General features: G+C 41.4%; 1 protein-coding gene across 1 annotated transcript in view; it reads left to right on the forward strand.

The window, feature by feature from the left end:
* Positions 1-884: 884 nt before the first annotated feature.
* Positions 885-18,109, forward strand: part of NETO2 (neuropilin and tolloid like 2) — a 30,430-nt gene continuing 13,205 nt past the window's right edge. Inside the window, exons 1-4 of the mRNA XM_039558399.1 lie at positions 885-1,196; positions 13,162-13,218; positions 14,665-14,805; positions 16,638-16,886. Of these exons, the coding sequence (XP_039414333.1) occupies positions 1,055-1,196; positions 13,162-13,218; positions 14,665-14,805; positions 16,638-16,886 (589 nt within the window). The 5' untranslated portion in view covers positions 885-1,054. The remainder of the gene's footprint in view (positions 1,197-13,161; positions 13,219-14,664; positions 14,806-16,637; positions 16,887-18,109) is intronic.

Here is an 18,109-nt window from a genome sequence, read left to right on the forward strand (position 1 = left end):
GGAGGGGTCTGTCAGGACGGGACTTCCCGCGGCGGGATCTGCTGGCCGGGGTCTCTCCCTCCCTGCCCTTCCCCCGACACCGCCACCTGCCTCCACCTCAGGCCCTTTCCCTAAGTAACATCTCCCCTCACAAGCTAACACGATGTGATGGATAACCAGAGGGACAGGAGCCAGGGCAGGCAGCAGGCTAAGTGCGCCTTTTTATTAACTTCTTGTAAAGTAATAGCTCCATTTTAGCTGTCACTCCTGTCAAACAACAGCCGCACACTAGCTGTGATGGGCTCTTCCCGGCGCCGGAGCTGCAGGGAGCACACTGCAGCCAGGCAGGCAGATGGGCACGCCGCACTGCCGGAGCCGCGCGGGCTGCCTGCCACCAGCGAGGGGGCGAAGGGGAGCAAAAGAAGACCAAGGGAAGCACCGGGTCCCTTTTACCCCATCGGGACCCACTCAGATGCCAAACAAAGCCGGGCAGCCGGGATTCAGGCTTATCCGAGCTACCGTGTCCTGGAGAGGGGCCGCACGGCTCGCCCCCTCCGCCGCGGGGACGCTCTCCGGGCGGCCAGCACCGCGCAAGGGAAAACCCCGGCAGACGGGGGGCAGGATGGGCCTGTGGCGTGAGGCACGGCGGGGCACCGAGGTGGGGCGCTTCAACGGGGCCAGCCCCGGCTGCCCGTGGGGACGGGGTGAGGACAGCTGCTGCCCCAGCGCCGTCGCCCCCGCCTCGGTGCCCGGCCGAGCGGGAGGAGCACAGCGGCCCCGCCGGCTGCGGCTGTGGCTGTGGCTGCTTGCGGGGCTCCGTCGGGGGCGGGCACATGCGTACAAGCAGCTCATCCAGGCAAACACCCCTCACATCTTAAATGAGCTTCATTTAGCAGCAGCCGCTTCAGTCGGGCTGGGAGCTGCCGGGCTGCGTTTGCAGCGCTGCGCGGGGAGCCCCCCGGGGTAGGCCAGCCTCGACGGAGCCCGCCGCGCCCCGCTCTCAATGGGACTGAGCGCGGCGGCGGCTCCGCGCTCGGGCGGCGGAGGCTGAGCGCGCCCCGCGGGGGCGCCGGGCATGGCCGCGGGCGGCGGGGGCCGAGCCGTAGCCGCGGGCACAGCGCCCTCGCGGGGGGCACCGCCGCGGCCATGGAGCGCCGCTGATCGCCGCCGCCGCCGGGAGACAATGGCCCTGCACAAACTCTGCTCGGTGCTGGAAGGTAGGAGCCGCGGGCGGCACAGCGCCCCGCCGGAGAGGGGACCGCGGTACCCCCGGCGGCGCCCCCCCTTCGGCTGCCCGTGCTGCCCCCCGATGCCCTCCCAGCGCCGGCGGAAACTTCGTAGCGGGGAACGCGGGGACTGTGCAGGGGCGGCCGCCCTGCTGCTGCCGGGGCTACTCCTCCCGGGCAGCTGCCGGGGCTACTCCTCCGGGCAGCTGCCGGGGCTACTCCTCCCGGGCAGCTGCCGGGGCTACTCCTCCCGGGCAGCTGCCGGCGCCCCGCACCTCCCCATTGCACCGCCCCACGGCCCCGCGTCCCTGCCCAGCGGCCACCGCTCCCCGGCTCCACTCTGCCCCACGCGAGACACAGCGCTGCGGCGCCGGCTCGGGGCTGCGGGGCGGGCGCTGCCGGAGCCCAGCGGGGCCGGGCCGGGGGCCCGCACCCGTCCCGGGCTGCTCCCGGTCCCGCGGGCGGGCGGCGCAGGCACCTCGGGTTTGGGGGTCCCAGCGGCAGGGACACCTCGGGTTCGGGGAGGTCGCAGCCTGCAGAAACGTGGGTCACAGTAGCAGCGACTCTACCCTAGTGCCCCTTATATTCCCGAGACACAGCGACAATACCCTACGCTCGTCTTTTCACAGTAAAAATACTCTCTGCTTTCGGGACTCTGCTGACGAGCTCAACACTGTTCAGCTTATCACACTTGTTATCGGGAACAAGATTTGTTTTCAGTAAGGTTTTCACAAAATCAGTCACCTGAGTCACAAGCTACACCCTGACCGGTGTTTACCGGTGCTTTTTTTCTTGAGGCTTTTAAATCTTGTTTCTAACTTATTTTTTTGTTCGGAGGTAAACAACCGAGCAAGGCTTCTCATCCGACCATTTCTTTGTCTGTGCTATTACTTACACAGCTCGATAATGGGCGAGGGTTTTCTGTTAGAAAATAAAGCTCGATGTGGCACTTAACCTTGTGCCTCAAGAGATTATTTCTAGCATTCTGTATCTTCTTCAGCAATAGCAGACTTGATGGGGATTCCAGTCTATTTTTTTTATGATTATTATTATTTTAAATTATTCTGTGAGGAGATGTTGGTGTGACTGCATGCATTATTGAAGCCAACAAGGCATTACTGCAGAGTGGAGAACTGTTGTGTATACATTGATGTCTTCCCACAGTATGAAAGTTGTAAAGAAGTCTGGTTTAAATCCAGAATGGTTCCATGTGCCATAAAATCCCATGTTCCTGGCATGAAGGACTTCATGTCCTTAGGATTTCAGTAAATATTTTTCATTTATTAGCATAATAACTGAGAGACAGAAGATAACTTGTTCTAAATAAATGTCTGTCTCTCTCTATATAGTTAACCATCCACTGAGTTTAGACAACATAGGAACATATGGCTTACATGGGGAAGACAAGGCATTTAGATTTTTTTTTCTACTGCCTCTTTTAAGTGACATATCTAAATATCACAAGCCACTATAAAACAACCATAAACTACAACTGATGTATCTACTACTTAAATACTTTATACACATGCAGATTTAATTACATTTCAGAAATAAGGGATTGCTGCAAAATTGACTGTACAGGTTTTCCACTGAACAGACCTATACATTTTTTATAATCACACTAGTGTCCGGGCAAAAAGTCCCTCTACAGGAAGTTTTTTGTATTACTCATAATCTATAAATTGCACAAAGCCATTAGTCAATAAGCTGTTAGTATTCTAAATGCATCCCTTGCCATGACTACAGAAACAACCTTTCATTACTTAGCATCATACACTCCCTTTTATCTCTGCTTCACTTGAAGTCATTACACAGTCCCATTATTACACCTAATCAGAAACAAAAAAGTATATGCCTGTAGATAGACATATAGATTTAGTTCCAGAAGGAAACTGCTGGGAATAAAATGCAAATAAACCCTCCATGTTTTACAAATTGCATCTTAAATTCTGCATGGAAGCTCTACCTACAGTGGCAGTAATTTTTTTTTCCTCCATACAAATAGCTTCATGTGCAGAACTGGGGGAGTTCTGCTAAACCATAAATGAAGTACCATGAAGCTCAGTGTATCGTGACAAATCATATTTTATTTAATACTTCTTAGAAACAGTTTAGTCTTCTGTTCTTAACAGGGAATACATGTGTACATTTCTGTCATCCACAAAGGTTCTATTTTGTGTGTGGTTGTGTTACCTCATGGCAGAAAAGAGCCCATCATACTTCGTGGCAGTTGATATTTCTTATTAACCTTGTTCAGAACTATTCTTCTGTTCTTCCTCAGCTATTAATAACAAGGGCTGATTTAAATAAACATCTTAATGTAATTATTTCTGTCTCTGTCCATAGTGTTCAGCAAAACTTTTGAAAGTCTCATCCTGAGTCCCATCATCCTGCATGGATTCTTTGCTCTCCTCCAGCTCTCCCAGGCAGCAGTGCTGAGTGGTAGCACTGGTGGAGCACAACAGCCCTGGGATTGCAGTGGCTGCAGCTTTTGCTCAAGTTGAGCCCAGCCAATGCCCACCTGCTTTCTCAGTGGGGTCTGTAACCTCTCAGAGGCCAAAAGCTTGCTGCATTTGGGCTGTTGGAAGACAAAGCCTTTTCCTCCTGCCTCCAGTTCCCAGTGACATCTTAAACACACTAGAATCATTCCCTGAGCCTGGCACAGCTTGCAAAATGCAACTGCTCTGCAACAATAAAGCACCATAACTCTCCATGAGAGAGAAAAGCAGCTGCTTTCATAATAAAGTCATGACCCTGTTCTGCTTAGGAAGTAAATATACCTATTTTGAATTTCCTCTTATCTGGTATTCCCCCAAAATGCGTTTGCTAAAAGCTTGTTCCCATGCTTCAAATATGCTCCCTCTTTCGTTTCCATATGCTGTTATTTGCTTAAAAAAACTGTACAAGCCGTCAGTTAAATCCATCCTGTATATTAGTTTTGGTCTATTTCAGTTAATACATTGGAGTAATTTAGAAAGCCAAAAAGAGAATTCAGAAGAAAGCTTCTGACCCAATAATTCAACAAGCAGCCAGGGCTAGAACAAATTACTGCTACATTCCCAACCTTCCAGTGGACTACAGAATTATTTCCAACTCTGTCAGGTTGCAAGAATGTGGACTGCTGTGATTTAACTTTCTGCCATTCTACTCAGGCTTCCCATTTGCATTTTGGCGTGATTTTAACAGTTAATTTCTCACAAGTAGTGTTAGGAAGTAATGCTTCCTTCCACACAAAAGCTAGAAATTATGGCTGCCTGTTTCCAAAACCAAAAGGTGTAATGATGCTACAAAAAGCTGAAAACAAGCAGAAAAAAGGTAATTAAAAAATCTCCTAATAGTTTCATAATTTGTTCATTGAAGCCAAAAACAAAGTACTGACTGTAGAAGCTACAGTGACCCTAATGAAGGCAGTATCAAGTGAAGTCAGAATATTATTTTTTACTTAATAAGCAGTATCTACTTGCAACCTTTTCTGCTGCACTGAAAAAAAGTGAAGCCCCAAACTCCTTGCAGTGCTAAGCAGTTCAGCAGAAGTAACTCAAGTAACTGCGGAACAGGTTTCAAAAAACTGCAGTGTTAAAAACAAGGCAAGTATTTGGTAGTGTGTATTATACCTTGCTCTTAATACACATACAAATTTAATATTCAAAATGCAGCACTCTGCAACATAACTTGAAAAACATTAACTCCCTCCCTTTCCTAAGACATAGTTGACCACGACCACTAAAATTTTTACAGAACAAGTTGGTTACAATTACATTGATATTAATAGCAGATTTCAGTGTATAAATCAGATATGTGGCTGTAGCCAGTGTACAGAATAACACTGGATTGAAGCTTGAGGAGCCACTGAATTATGTATCCCTGTATAATGAAAAAGTTAAGATTTTCAGCATCTTCCTTAAGGTTTAATTCACAGGGAGAGATTAGACAGAAAAAAATCACCCCTGAAGTAAAACTTTACAAGCTATTTATCATTTATGAACCTGTCAGAAAGTCACAATTTAATTCATTGCAGAAATGAAGAGAGCTGCTAATTGCACATACTCTTGTACATGTAGTTTACATACAAAACAAACCCATCACTAGGGTCTGGACTGAAGCAAAATTTTAGTGTCTTGGATTCAAGTTGGGGTTCTAGCAATGCAAACAAGCATGCTTCTTTTCTGCCTTATATACTCCAATTTGTTTTTTTAATTAATGAAGCACTTACAGTATAGGACAATTTAAACAGCATGCTACATTTAAACAGCTTGCTGCCTCTGTCAGTATATGACTGGCAACTGCCATCTCAAATACCACAAGATAGGGAGTTGGGGGAGCATAAATTCTACAACAAAAATCAGCAGATAACTTTTAATTTAAAAAATCCATATTTCTTTTAGATTATCTTTGTGCTTCACTCAGTTTTCTGTTAGTACAAAGCTGACCCCACTATGCAGCAGGAAAGGATGGCCAATATGTTAACAAATCATTTCACAAAACCTCATTATTTATCATATGGTAAAATTGATGAACACAAAGTTAAGTCTCTTTTTAAGGGACTGAGTGTGAGGAGCTGGGAAAGAAAAAATTGTACATAAATTTTTGCCAGACATGACAGAAGATAGCAGAAAAGGATTTTTAATATTAATTGCATAACAGACATTCCAGAAAAGATTTCCACTGAAAAACATAGTATATTGCTAATAAATAAGAGAAGATAAAGAAGTCTGGTATAATCAGATCGATTTTTAAGTTGAAAGTATCACTATCCAATTTCTCTAGGAATAAGTTATCTCTGGGAAAGATGTATTCAGAATAGTCATGTGCAGCAGGATCAGCTCTATCAGCTAGAGGGAAATCATCTGAACTTGAAGTCAGTGTATATATTTTAATAAGGTCTTTGAAACCGCTCATCAATATGGTTTGCACATGCAGGCTTCTCATCAGGCTCTTGCTGCACACAGCTTGGAGATGAGAAAAAAGGCTCTTCCATATAAAAAGGAAAGTTTCTGTTTTAAAAATGAAAGCTATCATTCTTCTGGCAGAAGTTTTGCTGGCAGACACACCCAGGGATGGATTATAAGTAACAGGATGTGGAGCAACTGGTAAAATGAAGCAGCTCACAGCTGCTTATACATTTCTAATAGAGGACAGGATCAGAAATGTTAAATGTTCTGAGCAAACCTAGAGGGGACTCTGTCACAGATCCATCCAAGCATGAATTTTTCTGGAGATGATTTTTATCAAAGGGACGTGGGAGAACTGCACTTACTTCCTGAATCAGTTAACCTGGTTTCTCTGCAGAGATAGAGACCCAATTTGTTCCTCTGGCAATCTTAAAGAAAGGAATCCCTACTGGAAACAGCTGGAGTGAGATGAAACTGTTATATCTGAGAATAGACCTGAGTGCATTCAGATATCCTGCTGGCAGCTAATGGCTAACAAGATTTGGATCTTAGAATGCGCCAAAGTCACTGTTAATAGCTGGTGAAGCCCACTTCTGCTATCAAGCTTTTGTGAGAAGGATTAAAAATGTGTTGGCAGCTCCACTAGCATGCTCTGGGTTAGACTTAAAACCAGCTAAAATATGTCTTGCCTGATGCACACCTTCATCTCTGTACTTTATTCTGTGGTGATCGTGCTGTATGTTCCAGTATGAGGAAATCACTGGAGCATAAGTTGTAGGCAGCCACCTTAACTGCTCCTTGATACTCATTTTACCTATCTGCAAATGTTCTGTTGAGACCACAGTAGATTAAGGAATGTGTACAGACTATGAACTGTAAAAATGTTTGGGATTCAAAAACTGCTGTTTTCATCCTCAGCAATAGAATTGTTAGCCTGAAATATAGCAGCAACAGATGCAATTCCTTTTGTCAATTAACAAACATAGTGAATGCTAGGAAGAGAGAGACAAATCTCATTCCTTGAAATTTACAGTTTGTGTTTCTGAGCTAAAAATGGCTTTAATCCAAAAGCGGTTAATAAGCTCTTTGAAAGAAGAGGAGGTGACCATCCACACAGAATTGCATGACATCCAAAGTGTCTGGACACTTTACCTGTCTGTCTGAATTGCACAAGTTCTTTACAAGACCATCTATCAGTCAGTCAGTCACTTTGAATTTGTGCAGCAACTAATCCTTGATCAGAGTCCTTAAAAGCAACCAAAACATATGTAATTTATGTTGGCCAGAGGATAGGATAGGATATGACATCATAAATGTCCCCAGCACATTAATAGCGAATATTAATGTTTAGACACCTGTGAGTAAAAAATGGATATAAAAGCTGAAATAACTGTGATGAGCAGTTGCTGAAAGTAATGTTAATTTTAGCACACAGGGCAAATGAGGAGCTAGGTTTAAGAAGAATACACAGAAAAGGAATCATTCCCATAAGGCAAAACAGAGTATATGATTAAGATCAAGCATTTGTTACTCTAGGCTGTATCTGCCAGAAAGAAGCAGGCATCCTGGCAAGACTTTCCAACATGCATGACCTGTGTGTTGCCAATTACCATCTATCTGGACTATGTGTGTACAAGGTGCTGCCTAATCCAGGGAGCAGAGCACAGAGATCCAATGAATCCTGCTTTAAGCAAAGTGTGTCATCTTTATCCCTAGGATTCTGGCTACCACTATGCTAAGAATGCGTAATACTCTAAATGATTAAGCTTTATTTTAAAAAACGGTGGAATTTTTCACTGTGTTTCTCAGTTGTGCCTGACTGCTCACCAGTTTGATATTCAGCTTGCCCTGCATGCATAGATCCCCCATTGTCATCGCTGAAGACAGACACTGCTCTCAGAGCCACACAGCAAATCTAGTCTGTTGTCTCTGTGTGAAGATCCCTAGAGCATGCAGAAAGAGCAAAGGAAAGACATATCATAGGGAGCTCAGAGCTGTACTGTATCCCATGAAATCTGAAGAATGTGTTTTGCTAGAAAGTACAAGCAGATGTCAGATTCGCAGCCTGAAGCACTTGTTTTTCTATGCAACATGCTGATTTCTCAGTATTGGGCTGAGCACCCATTTACTGCAAAACTAACTATATTATTCTCATTTTTAAAGAGAAGTAGGAGCCACACATTTGTGAACCTCTCTATATATACTCCAATGCAGTAATTGACGTTTTTTTTTAAGCTTAGATTTATTTTTAAAAATTTTTAAAATGCCAACAGAGAGCATCTTGACTCCTGCAAACAATGCAGAGTTTATTACACCAGTTCAGAGGCTTCTTTTATATTATGCCATAAGCCTACTTCAACAACAGAATAGTAAGAACTTGCACTGTATGTTTAGTGTCTTCACTTTTCAAAATTTATACAGCTGTCTGCAGGCTATGTGATATAAAATATTTCATGCAAAGAAGGGAAGAAAATGAAAAATCCATTCTTTTAAAAAACAGAGACAGAAGCTTGCTGCTTTTTCTGTATTCCTAGTTCATGCTCACACAGGTAAAAACTATTAGAGCTTTAAATGGTAGTACAAAACTGTGCACCATAATTCATGAAATACAAGTCTGTAGCAAATACCAGATTCATGAATAAAAGAAGCTCCTCAATCTCTGCCTCAGTGTCCATGCTGCTTGATGATAGCTTAATGATGGCCTCTTCTGCAGGGTACAGATCATGAAGTGGAAGCTCAATGTAAGGTGCAGAAGCACGAACTTTTATTACATTTATCGCTTAAGTATCTCTAAATTCATCAGGTCAGTGTCCCATAGCTCAGTATCCTTTGGTAGAATTCTCACCATATTCCTCCAGTAAAAACAAAACACTCAGCTCTCCCCTTGCATCCCTTTGATATTCAGTGCAGTCCTGCACTGTGTGTGCTGTTGCTTACATCAGCTAGGCGTGTTCAAGTGGCATTTTTATTCACTGCTTCTGTTCCCTGTACCATAATCGACTGTAGAGCTAAGCTTAGACTTATCTTTCATCCACACTGAAGAACAGTCATGTCAGAGAGAGCTGTAAGAGACTTTAAAAGAGAAAAAAAGGAACAGAGGAATACTGTGTCCCATTGTAAGTTCAGGGGTGGTACAAGTATTTGAATTGCAGTTTATTAGAAATAACAAGATCATTCTTCATTCTTCTGGAAGTGCTACAAGACTCATAGTGAAAGTGGTTCAGTCTCTTATGTCCTAATTGCTGTGTCTGTGTCCCTGCTGCACTACCAGGACAGTGGTTCAGCACTAGCTCTCTACTACATCGTCTTCCAGGATTTGTCTCTTCCCTAGACAGCTTCCTTCTTATGGATTTGTACTGTCCAAATTAGTCTTTGAGAATCAAAATTATTTTTCCAGGAAGTAGTATGGATTCAGGACACCAGGAGAGTGCTTTGTAGTTGTTTAAATGCGCACAAAAATGGGTTAATGGAAACAGTCTGAAAAGTCTAAAAATATCCTGATTTTTTTTCCTTTTCTCTTCATCCTGAATATTGATAGACCTTGTTTTCAGCCCCCAAACTCCTGTTTGCTTTCCCACATTATACTGTGTCATGTCAATGCACTCAGTTAAAGGCAATACTACCTCAGTCAATCCTGCCCAGTACTCAGGAAGAACAGGTAAGTCCTCTCCACCTTTGTGCCAGCAATGTCACACAGATAAGGACAGCACACATCCAGAGCATTAGCTAGAGACACCCCTTTTCTTTATCATACTGTCACCCTGGATAACAGTAGTAGCAAAGGAAAACCCTGGAACATTTGCTACTTGGCCTACTCCGAATACATCTTAAGGGTTGTTGAGAGCATGAGAAGGATGGGCATTGCCAGGGAAGGGCAAGAATGAGGTAGAAGAGATTAAAACTGAAGAGGATGAAAAGGGCAGGGAACAGAGAGAAGATGCCCCGTACTATTCCCAGTCATCCATATAATATGACAAAAGGAAGACAGTAAGACAAATATTCAGCCCAAATCTTCTGCAGTTGCCTGCATAACCATGCAGCTCTGCATGGAATATGCACTGTTTGTTTGCATTTACACGCATACAAGTGCTGGACTATTTATAGAAACAGCACAGCTTTAGTGAAAGCCAATCAGGCTTTCTGAAGTCCTTTTAGGGGGCTTGTTTCTTTATCCACATCGTCAAGAAGGGAAATCAATGGTTAGTATAACAGAACACCTATTCTTATGTTGTTTCCATCAGTACAACACTGAAATAAACATAGATGCATATTGATATTTTTTAAAAAATGGATACTGTAACAGTGGTAGCCATAGTAAAGAGCTGTACTAAATAAAAACCAAAGCAAACCAACAAACCCTCAAATTTTCACTGTTACTTGAAAGTGACTATTTGCATTAATTTTGTTAGTCACATGTTTATTTCACTCCTGTTTCTCTGTGTGTTTGTTTTAAGAAAAAAAGTCAAAGCTCATTTTGCATTTTAAGAAGCGACGTAAGTTATACAGAGCTTTCTCTCTCCTTGCAAAACAGAGGGTGGGCACAGCACATCTTTAAGAAAGGTGAATTCAATAGAACATACTGACACATGATTTACACAGGATTGGGGAAACTGCCTTTACTTTAACAGTAAAGGCCAGCTTTGAAGTGTTGCGCCAAAACCAGTGTAGAAAAAACCCAAAGAAAAGAGACTGACAACTTCATAACCACTGTCAAGATTCTCTGTTAGGGACAAATGATCTCAGGAGTACTAATGCATTGTAATTCATGCAACTCATAAACTCAGATTTTTCAGTGTAGAGTTTAAACAGAGAAGCTGAAAAAATAAACTGCAAATAATTTTGAAATAATATAATCTATATAAGAAATAGTAAAAACTAAAACCAGCTGAATACTAATGTCAATCATATGTTAATAAAGATGGGATATTTGTTTATTTGCTTTAAGGCTCTAGTGAACGTCCATAACCTGAATACCAGTAATGGGTGCTAGATACTTTCTTCTGAAGGAGGAATTTTCAGTCTAGGATGAGTCAGCAATGATTAGCAGCAGATACTTTGTATTTGGATAATGACAGATAGTATATTTTTAAGTATATTAATATTGATGAAAATGCAGAATTATTGCAAAGATGGAAATTGAAAAACTACTTAAATCTTCACCTACTCTAACATAATCCATCCCTAAAAATCAAGTAAGCTTCTAAGAACATTGCACTTGTTTGCAAGACCCATATGGTATTTTAGAAAACACCCACAGTTATGAACCTGACTTACACAGAAAAAGCACTTGTTGGTGAGGAGAGTTTCAGAATGAAACCCAGTCTGCTTCAATATGGATAGAGAGAAGAAAGGCCAGCAGAAACATACATAATAAAACATAAATTCTAGAAGGACACTTTCAGGAGCAGACTTTGATTCCTTTTATCTTTTCCCAAGATAATATATCCATGCCACTGTTAGAGGAGCATCTGGATGAGTTGAGTCAAGATCACTGTGGTTTGCAGTCAGTGCATGCTCATTCTGGAGCTCTAAAGGGCTCAAAGTCCAACAGCAACACAGGGAAAACCACAGATGGAGAAAATGCCATTTCAACTGAGCACTAAATTGCCTGAGCAACAAGGCAGAAAAGCTGGGAAAATAAAATTAACTTCTTGAATGTGACAATAAAATTCCTGTTGAAATCTCTTCTTTGCCCTGCAGTGCTAAGGCCATGCCTGCCTGACAAGTAGATTAAGAACATGGGAAAGGCCAAATCAGGTTACATCAAAGGTCCATCTAGCCTGGTATCTTCTTTTACAGAGATACAGAAGCAGAAAGAGTATAAAAAGAGCAAATTATATTTGCCTCAAATACATCCCAGACTTCCAACAATTTATGGCTTAAGGTGTTTCTGAAACAGAATTTTCTACCTGAAGGATGCATTATGAAGCATGTGCATTAAAAAAAACAAAACAAAAAAAAAAGGCCAAAAAAATAAAGGCCAACAAAAAACTAACGAAGAAAAAGAAAAGAAATCTTTTTTAGCCACCTGCTCGCTTTGTCTGACACGCCCTGGTTCTCTGATGGAAGAGACAAGTAGTAGTTGCTGAGTTCTCAATGATACTTGAGATTTTGTAACTTGTATCCTATCTCCCCTCAGCCAGCTTTTGTCCAGCGCAGTCCAGGCCTGCTTAGCTAGTTCTGTAAGAAATGTGTCCAGAATTTCTGGGATACTCCAGATGGACGCAAATGAAACATTTGAAGAGTGGCATATCAATATACTCTTATTTCATTCTCTTTCCCCCTCCTGGTAATCCCAAACAATTTGAGGTGACAAAGCATTTTAGGAAAATCTGAACATTAAGCCTGCTTTAAAATTGCTGATGGACTGTGGAATATGGAATCTTTCATATGTGCTGTTCATACTGATGCTTCTTGAGTGCAGGGAATGTGTAAATGCAAGGGAAAGGCCAAAAGTAAAGCAGCCAGGAAGGAAGCAAGGGAGGGGGGAGGCTCTCCATCTCCAGAACTTGCATCTGCCCATTTTCTACTGCCCCATCATTTGCAGAAATTGCTGGTATTTTGTGGCAACATCACAACAATGAGTCTTGCAAGCACAGTTCTGTGAAATCTATGCAGGGGTTAAGACCATGCAGTGTCTCCTGTGGTCTGGATTAATTTCTTGGAAGCTGGAGAAGTCTTTTACACACATTATGCAAATAGAGTTTTAAGATAAATATGATTTATTATAGCAGTGAAACATCTTGTTTGAGGATATAAAAGTTTTATAGACAATAGATACCATGCAAACTCTAGAAAATACTCTTAAAGTCCCCTCAAACAATTAATTGCTGTTCTCATACACACTTTCTTGAGGAACCTGGAAGAAGGACCAGCAGTGCATGTAGACTGCACTGGTTTCATAAGTTGAAATTTTAAAGAAAACACATTAATTAATTACATATTTTTGTATGTTCTGAGTTGTTTTGGTCAGTGATGCCAGGATTTGCATGAGTTGTGACTGCAGAAAATTCTGTGACTTCGAAGAATTACTGATGTTTTTCCTGTCTAACTTCTTTCATCAGTGTTGCTTGTAACAATCCTGGTAGTGGAAGGCATTGCCATTGCGCAGAAGACACAAGGTACATTTTAGTTTAATGATTTTCTCTCAAAAAATGTAACCGTTTTTTAACTTCTAATTGAGCATTATAAGTGAAAGGAAGTGTTTGCATTCAGATTTTAATAGCTCTTGAATTACGAACATGAATTGTAGTATTTTCCATTTCCCCCCATCTGCTGCATTTTCTCCCAAATGAACAAAGCCATCCAGTCACAAAGAACGTGGAAGTTTCACTTTCCCAGGTAATGTTCTACAGTTTTAGATGTTAGAGGTGAGAAAGAAACTACCACGGAAATTCATGTTTTCTGTATCTGACAACAAGCTTTTCAAATAGTCCACCCACAAACATTTTTGAAGCCTGCTGAGTGGGGAAGGAATCAATTTCACAAACCTTTTTTTTTCATATGTGGGATTACCTACACTTAAGGGAGAAGAATTCCTTGAACTGCCACCTACAGAATTTCCTTGAAAAATCTCTGCAGGAGAGAGAGTTTTCACCCCCATAAATCAAAAAGCTGTCAAGATACCAGTGGAAGGTGATGTAATTTACTGGAGGCATCTAAGACCTGTACCAGCATGGATGTCCTCTCACAGCAAATTAAAACTGTGTAAATATAAATAACACTATGAGGGCACCCTGTGAGATTTAGGAAATATCTAGCAGAAACCACATATCCTGTCTTACTCTCTCCATTTCTGCTGATACCAAGGAGAAGGGTCAAAGGTATTTAAGAATGTCAGAGATCATACTATTCCCAACCTCTTCTCCATGGATGAGGAAATCTGAACCAAGCTTCTGTGAATGGTCCAGCATGAAGAATTATCTTACTAAACTGTATAATCTCAGTCACAGAACACATTTCCCTGTACATCCAGAAGAGGAGCTTTGATCATAAATGAGACCCTTAGCTACCAGGGCAATCTATCTATTGCTAGTAATTTTATTAACTACCATTGCTGGATTTAGTGTATTTGCATATTGTAATTCATTCTGTTATAAACACTCTGTATTCCAACAAATTACTGTAAATAGGTATCCCACCTAAGTATAGCATATTCTGGAATCAGGGTCAAAACCAGTGAAAGCTGACAAGTATTTCCGATTATATTTACATTGGAACAGAAATGACATAAGCCATAAAATAATGGTATTGGCAGCCACTGTGACTATTTCACCTAGAAAGAAGAGTATCAAAAACCTGAACTGAGTTGGGTAAAAAAAAAAAAAATTACTCCTTCTCTTTCCTTTCCAAGGATCTCTGGACATATTTGGTATTCAAAAACTGTGATATCTTTAGGATATACCCCAAAATTAAACATAGGATTTTCTTAGATAGATATTAATGAACAGCTTACAAGATGGCTGGCAACCAAAATAAAAACCAAAATAAATTAGTTACCTCTTTATAGGCTATGTGTCATGCTTGCAGAACAAACTTATTTGATCACTTCTTTCTTTTTTCTTAAGGTGGACAAAATATAGGAGTGAATCGCATTCCTCCCGCCCAGTGTGACAACTGGGTCCGGACCAGTAATGGAGGACATTTTGCTTCACCAAACTACCCAAACATGTACCCACCCAATCAAGAGTGCATCTATATCTTAGAAGGTACATGCTGTATTTTGTTTAGCTTTGCTGTAATCTTACTGTTAAATGGAAAATCTTGAACTATTAAAGCTGTCATCTTACACTGCTGTAAAGTGTTGCATGGCCATACTGGTAATATAATGAATTCTGCAGTCATTTACTTGAACAAGAAGCAAAATTTGCTCTCTCAAGAAATAATAACAAATAAATAAGAAATGCAAACATTAAGAAACTAGCTATGTAGAATAAGACATACCCTCACAGCCAGGAAAAGCAGCAGCATATCTACTGTAATCTGTGAGGGTACAGAATTATTAAGATAAAAATTGTAGCTTGTTATCTTAATATCACTGATAATAGATTGCAAAAGATGAAGACTATTTCATACTATGCTGTATTGTTCTGTCTCACCAGCAGAAAACCTTTACGCTGTCCTTCATTAATAAAAAAGGTATATCTGGCTGCCATAGCACTGTACTAAAAATACAGAGATTTGTTAGCACTGCTGAGGTCACTATTAAAATAATGTGATGAGGACAAAAAAATATCATTAGCTAGAATAAAACCATATTCCAACGAGAATATCTTAAATAAAGGCTGCAAGACTTGAGACACTCCAATTATTTTTCCTCTTATTAGAGTGCACCCAAAACCCACTCAAGTCAGCTAAAAATATTAGTCAGCCTAATCATCAGATTCATATCAATTAATTGAAATATTTCAAGTAATGAGGTTTGGTGAGTTTTTATTTGTACAGTACAGTAGTGGTTCACAGACCCCTCACTTTGGCTTGTTCACATGCACATCTTGGTTTTGCACCTTGTGTGCCTGGGAGTGCCCCAGAGAGCAGGCAGCCTGTCCTGCTGCAGGGCTGGGGCACAGGCAGCTTTCAGCTCTCCTCAGTCCTTCCACAGGAGCATTGTGGGTGCCTGAGTGGGGCCAAGGTCCTCCAGAATTTCTAGCCAAGATCTGCTCCTTTGTGCAGACCACTGCCAACATTCACAGCAGCTACAAATGTGTGTAGCTCGTGTGAGTGAGGCAGAAGGTCTGATGGGAGTGCTGGAGCCATGTGAGTAAATCCTTTCCACATTCAGGAAAAGCAGGCAGCGTGTGATGCCTCAGTGCTGTCACTCCACATCCCAGTGAGGATCGGGAAGTTCATGTAGCGCAGCCGATGCCAAGAACAAGGAACACTAAAGCCATTCATACAGGAGAAAGTCTTGGGATCCAAACCACGGATGTGAGAGTCTGGATTTAGGGCTCTGATCCAAATCCTGATATTAGGCTGCCACTGGCTCAGACTCACCAACATCTGTAGTCACCTGCATATTACTGACATACATGAAGCACTTACACTTCTCTGAATATTCTAATAAAAGATGCCTTCTGTAAAAGAATCTACAGAGCTGGACTTCATGTTTAAGAAATAATGAGTAGTTCTTCATACCTTTCTCTTTTCCATTCTTTCATGCGTAGCTCAGTGTTTTGTCCTTTTTTATGTATTTTGCTTTCACAGAACACTTGCTTTAATTTATATCTTAATATTAAACCTTGTTTGAATACCTTTGCATATATGTTAATATCTGTTATATGTGCTGCATTAAATCAATGTGATTTCTGAATTTTCAACAATTAAGATCAGCAAGCAAAAAACTTTGTATGATTCTAGTCAAAAGTATCTTTTGGAAAATAATTTTTAAAATTTTTGTAGCAGACTGCAGATGTGTTTTGAGAAGTTTCCAGTTTCTTTTTCATCTTGCTGTTTTGAAGGCCTGTCTCTTCATTTCTTCATCTCTTTGTGTTTTTTTGCCCAGATCTATGTTTAATATTTTGCTCAATTTTTTTATGTCTAGCTGCTCCACGACAAAGAATTGAGTTGACCTTTGATGAACCCTATTACATAGAACCCTCATTTGAATGTCGGTTTGATCATCTGGAGGTTCGAGATGGACCTTTTGGGTTCTCCCCTCTAATTAATCGTTACTGTGGTCTGAAAAGTCCTGCACTAATTAGATCAACAGGGAGATTTATGTGGATCAAGTTCATTTCTGATGAAGAGCTGGAAGGAAAAGGATTTCAAGCAAAGTACTCATTTATACCAGGTAAAGATGTCTAAAATTCTGAATTAATGACCATCTGCTCCCGTTGAACTCTGTGGGTGTGTTTATTCTACAAGCCTAGAGCTGCATTTCAGCATAAGCACTTAGGGAGGCACAGTGACAGAGTGATAGCCACAGTGTCAGTCCTGCTAATCCTACAGGGTACTTGGCTAAAAACACTTGGGGAATCTTGACTGAAGCAAATTACAGGTCTGTAGTTTGCTAGTGAAGAAGACAGTTGAGCTTGTTCATGCTGAAGTCTTCAGCAGCACCCCTCTTTATTGCTCAAACTTATACGAGTTTCACCAGTGGTGGGAAAGAGCATTTATGCAGACAAAGAGCTGCCTTTTCACCAGTGTCTCTTCTAGGAGTACAAGACACTGGATAAAAACACCCAAAGCAGCTTTACAATAGCATTCCAGCCAGATTCAAAACATTTGAATCTCCATTCTGAAAATCCAGAGCAAATATCTGCACAGTCTAAGGTCAAACTCTCAGTGTATCTGGATTCCCTCAACCCTTGGGCTCAGGCAACAGAGCTGCTCTTTGCTCAAAGTGCTGTGCAGTTCACAGGTACGAAGGAGAGGACAATGTGCTGACAGTGCCTTTAGACAAACAAAAATTACATCTGCTCTGTGGAGCTACTTAAACCTGGCAGGGCATCCTTCTTACATGAAAATTTGACCTGATGTCCTTGTGCAGTGCTTGACTACTACTGTACTTCATAGATACTACACATGTAGTTATTAGCATTTTATTGTCCTTTGGGACAAAAGAAAATATACAAGTGTCAGCTCTACCATTTCGATAAATGTATACACAAACATAACTTAATGTTATCTCTACCCAGAGCACATGAAAACACAATTCATGATTATGGTATTACTGCTTAGGGATTTAAACTTGGAAACTTCAGATTAACATGTTGACCAGAGCATCGGGAATAACATGATAAAATGTTTTCAAAGGGACAATACTTAGCATTTTGCTAAGTCCGTTTCCAAAGCCATTTCATCAACATCACTTTCAAAACTAAATTATGATAGTTGCAGGCTGGAACTTTAAATATACATATAAATTGTATATTATTTTCACAATAGATTGCAACAACTGAAGGACTGGTATTTTCCTTCCTCTACATTTATATGAAGTGTGGTAAAATATTTCACAGTTAGGAAAATGAAAGGGATACTCCTGCTTTATAAAAAAATCAGTTTACAAAGAAG

This window comes from Corvus cornix, chromosome 11, assembly GCF_000738735.6.
Source record: "Corvus cornix cornix isolate S_Up_H32 chromosome 11, ASM73873v5, whole genome shotgun sequence".
Classification (NCBI taxonomy): Eukaryota; Metazoa; Chordata; class Aves; order Passeriformes; family Corvidae; genus Corvus; species Corvus cornix.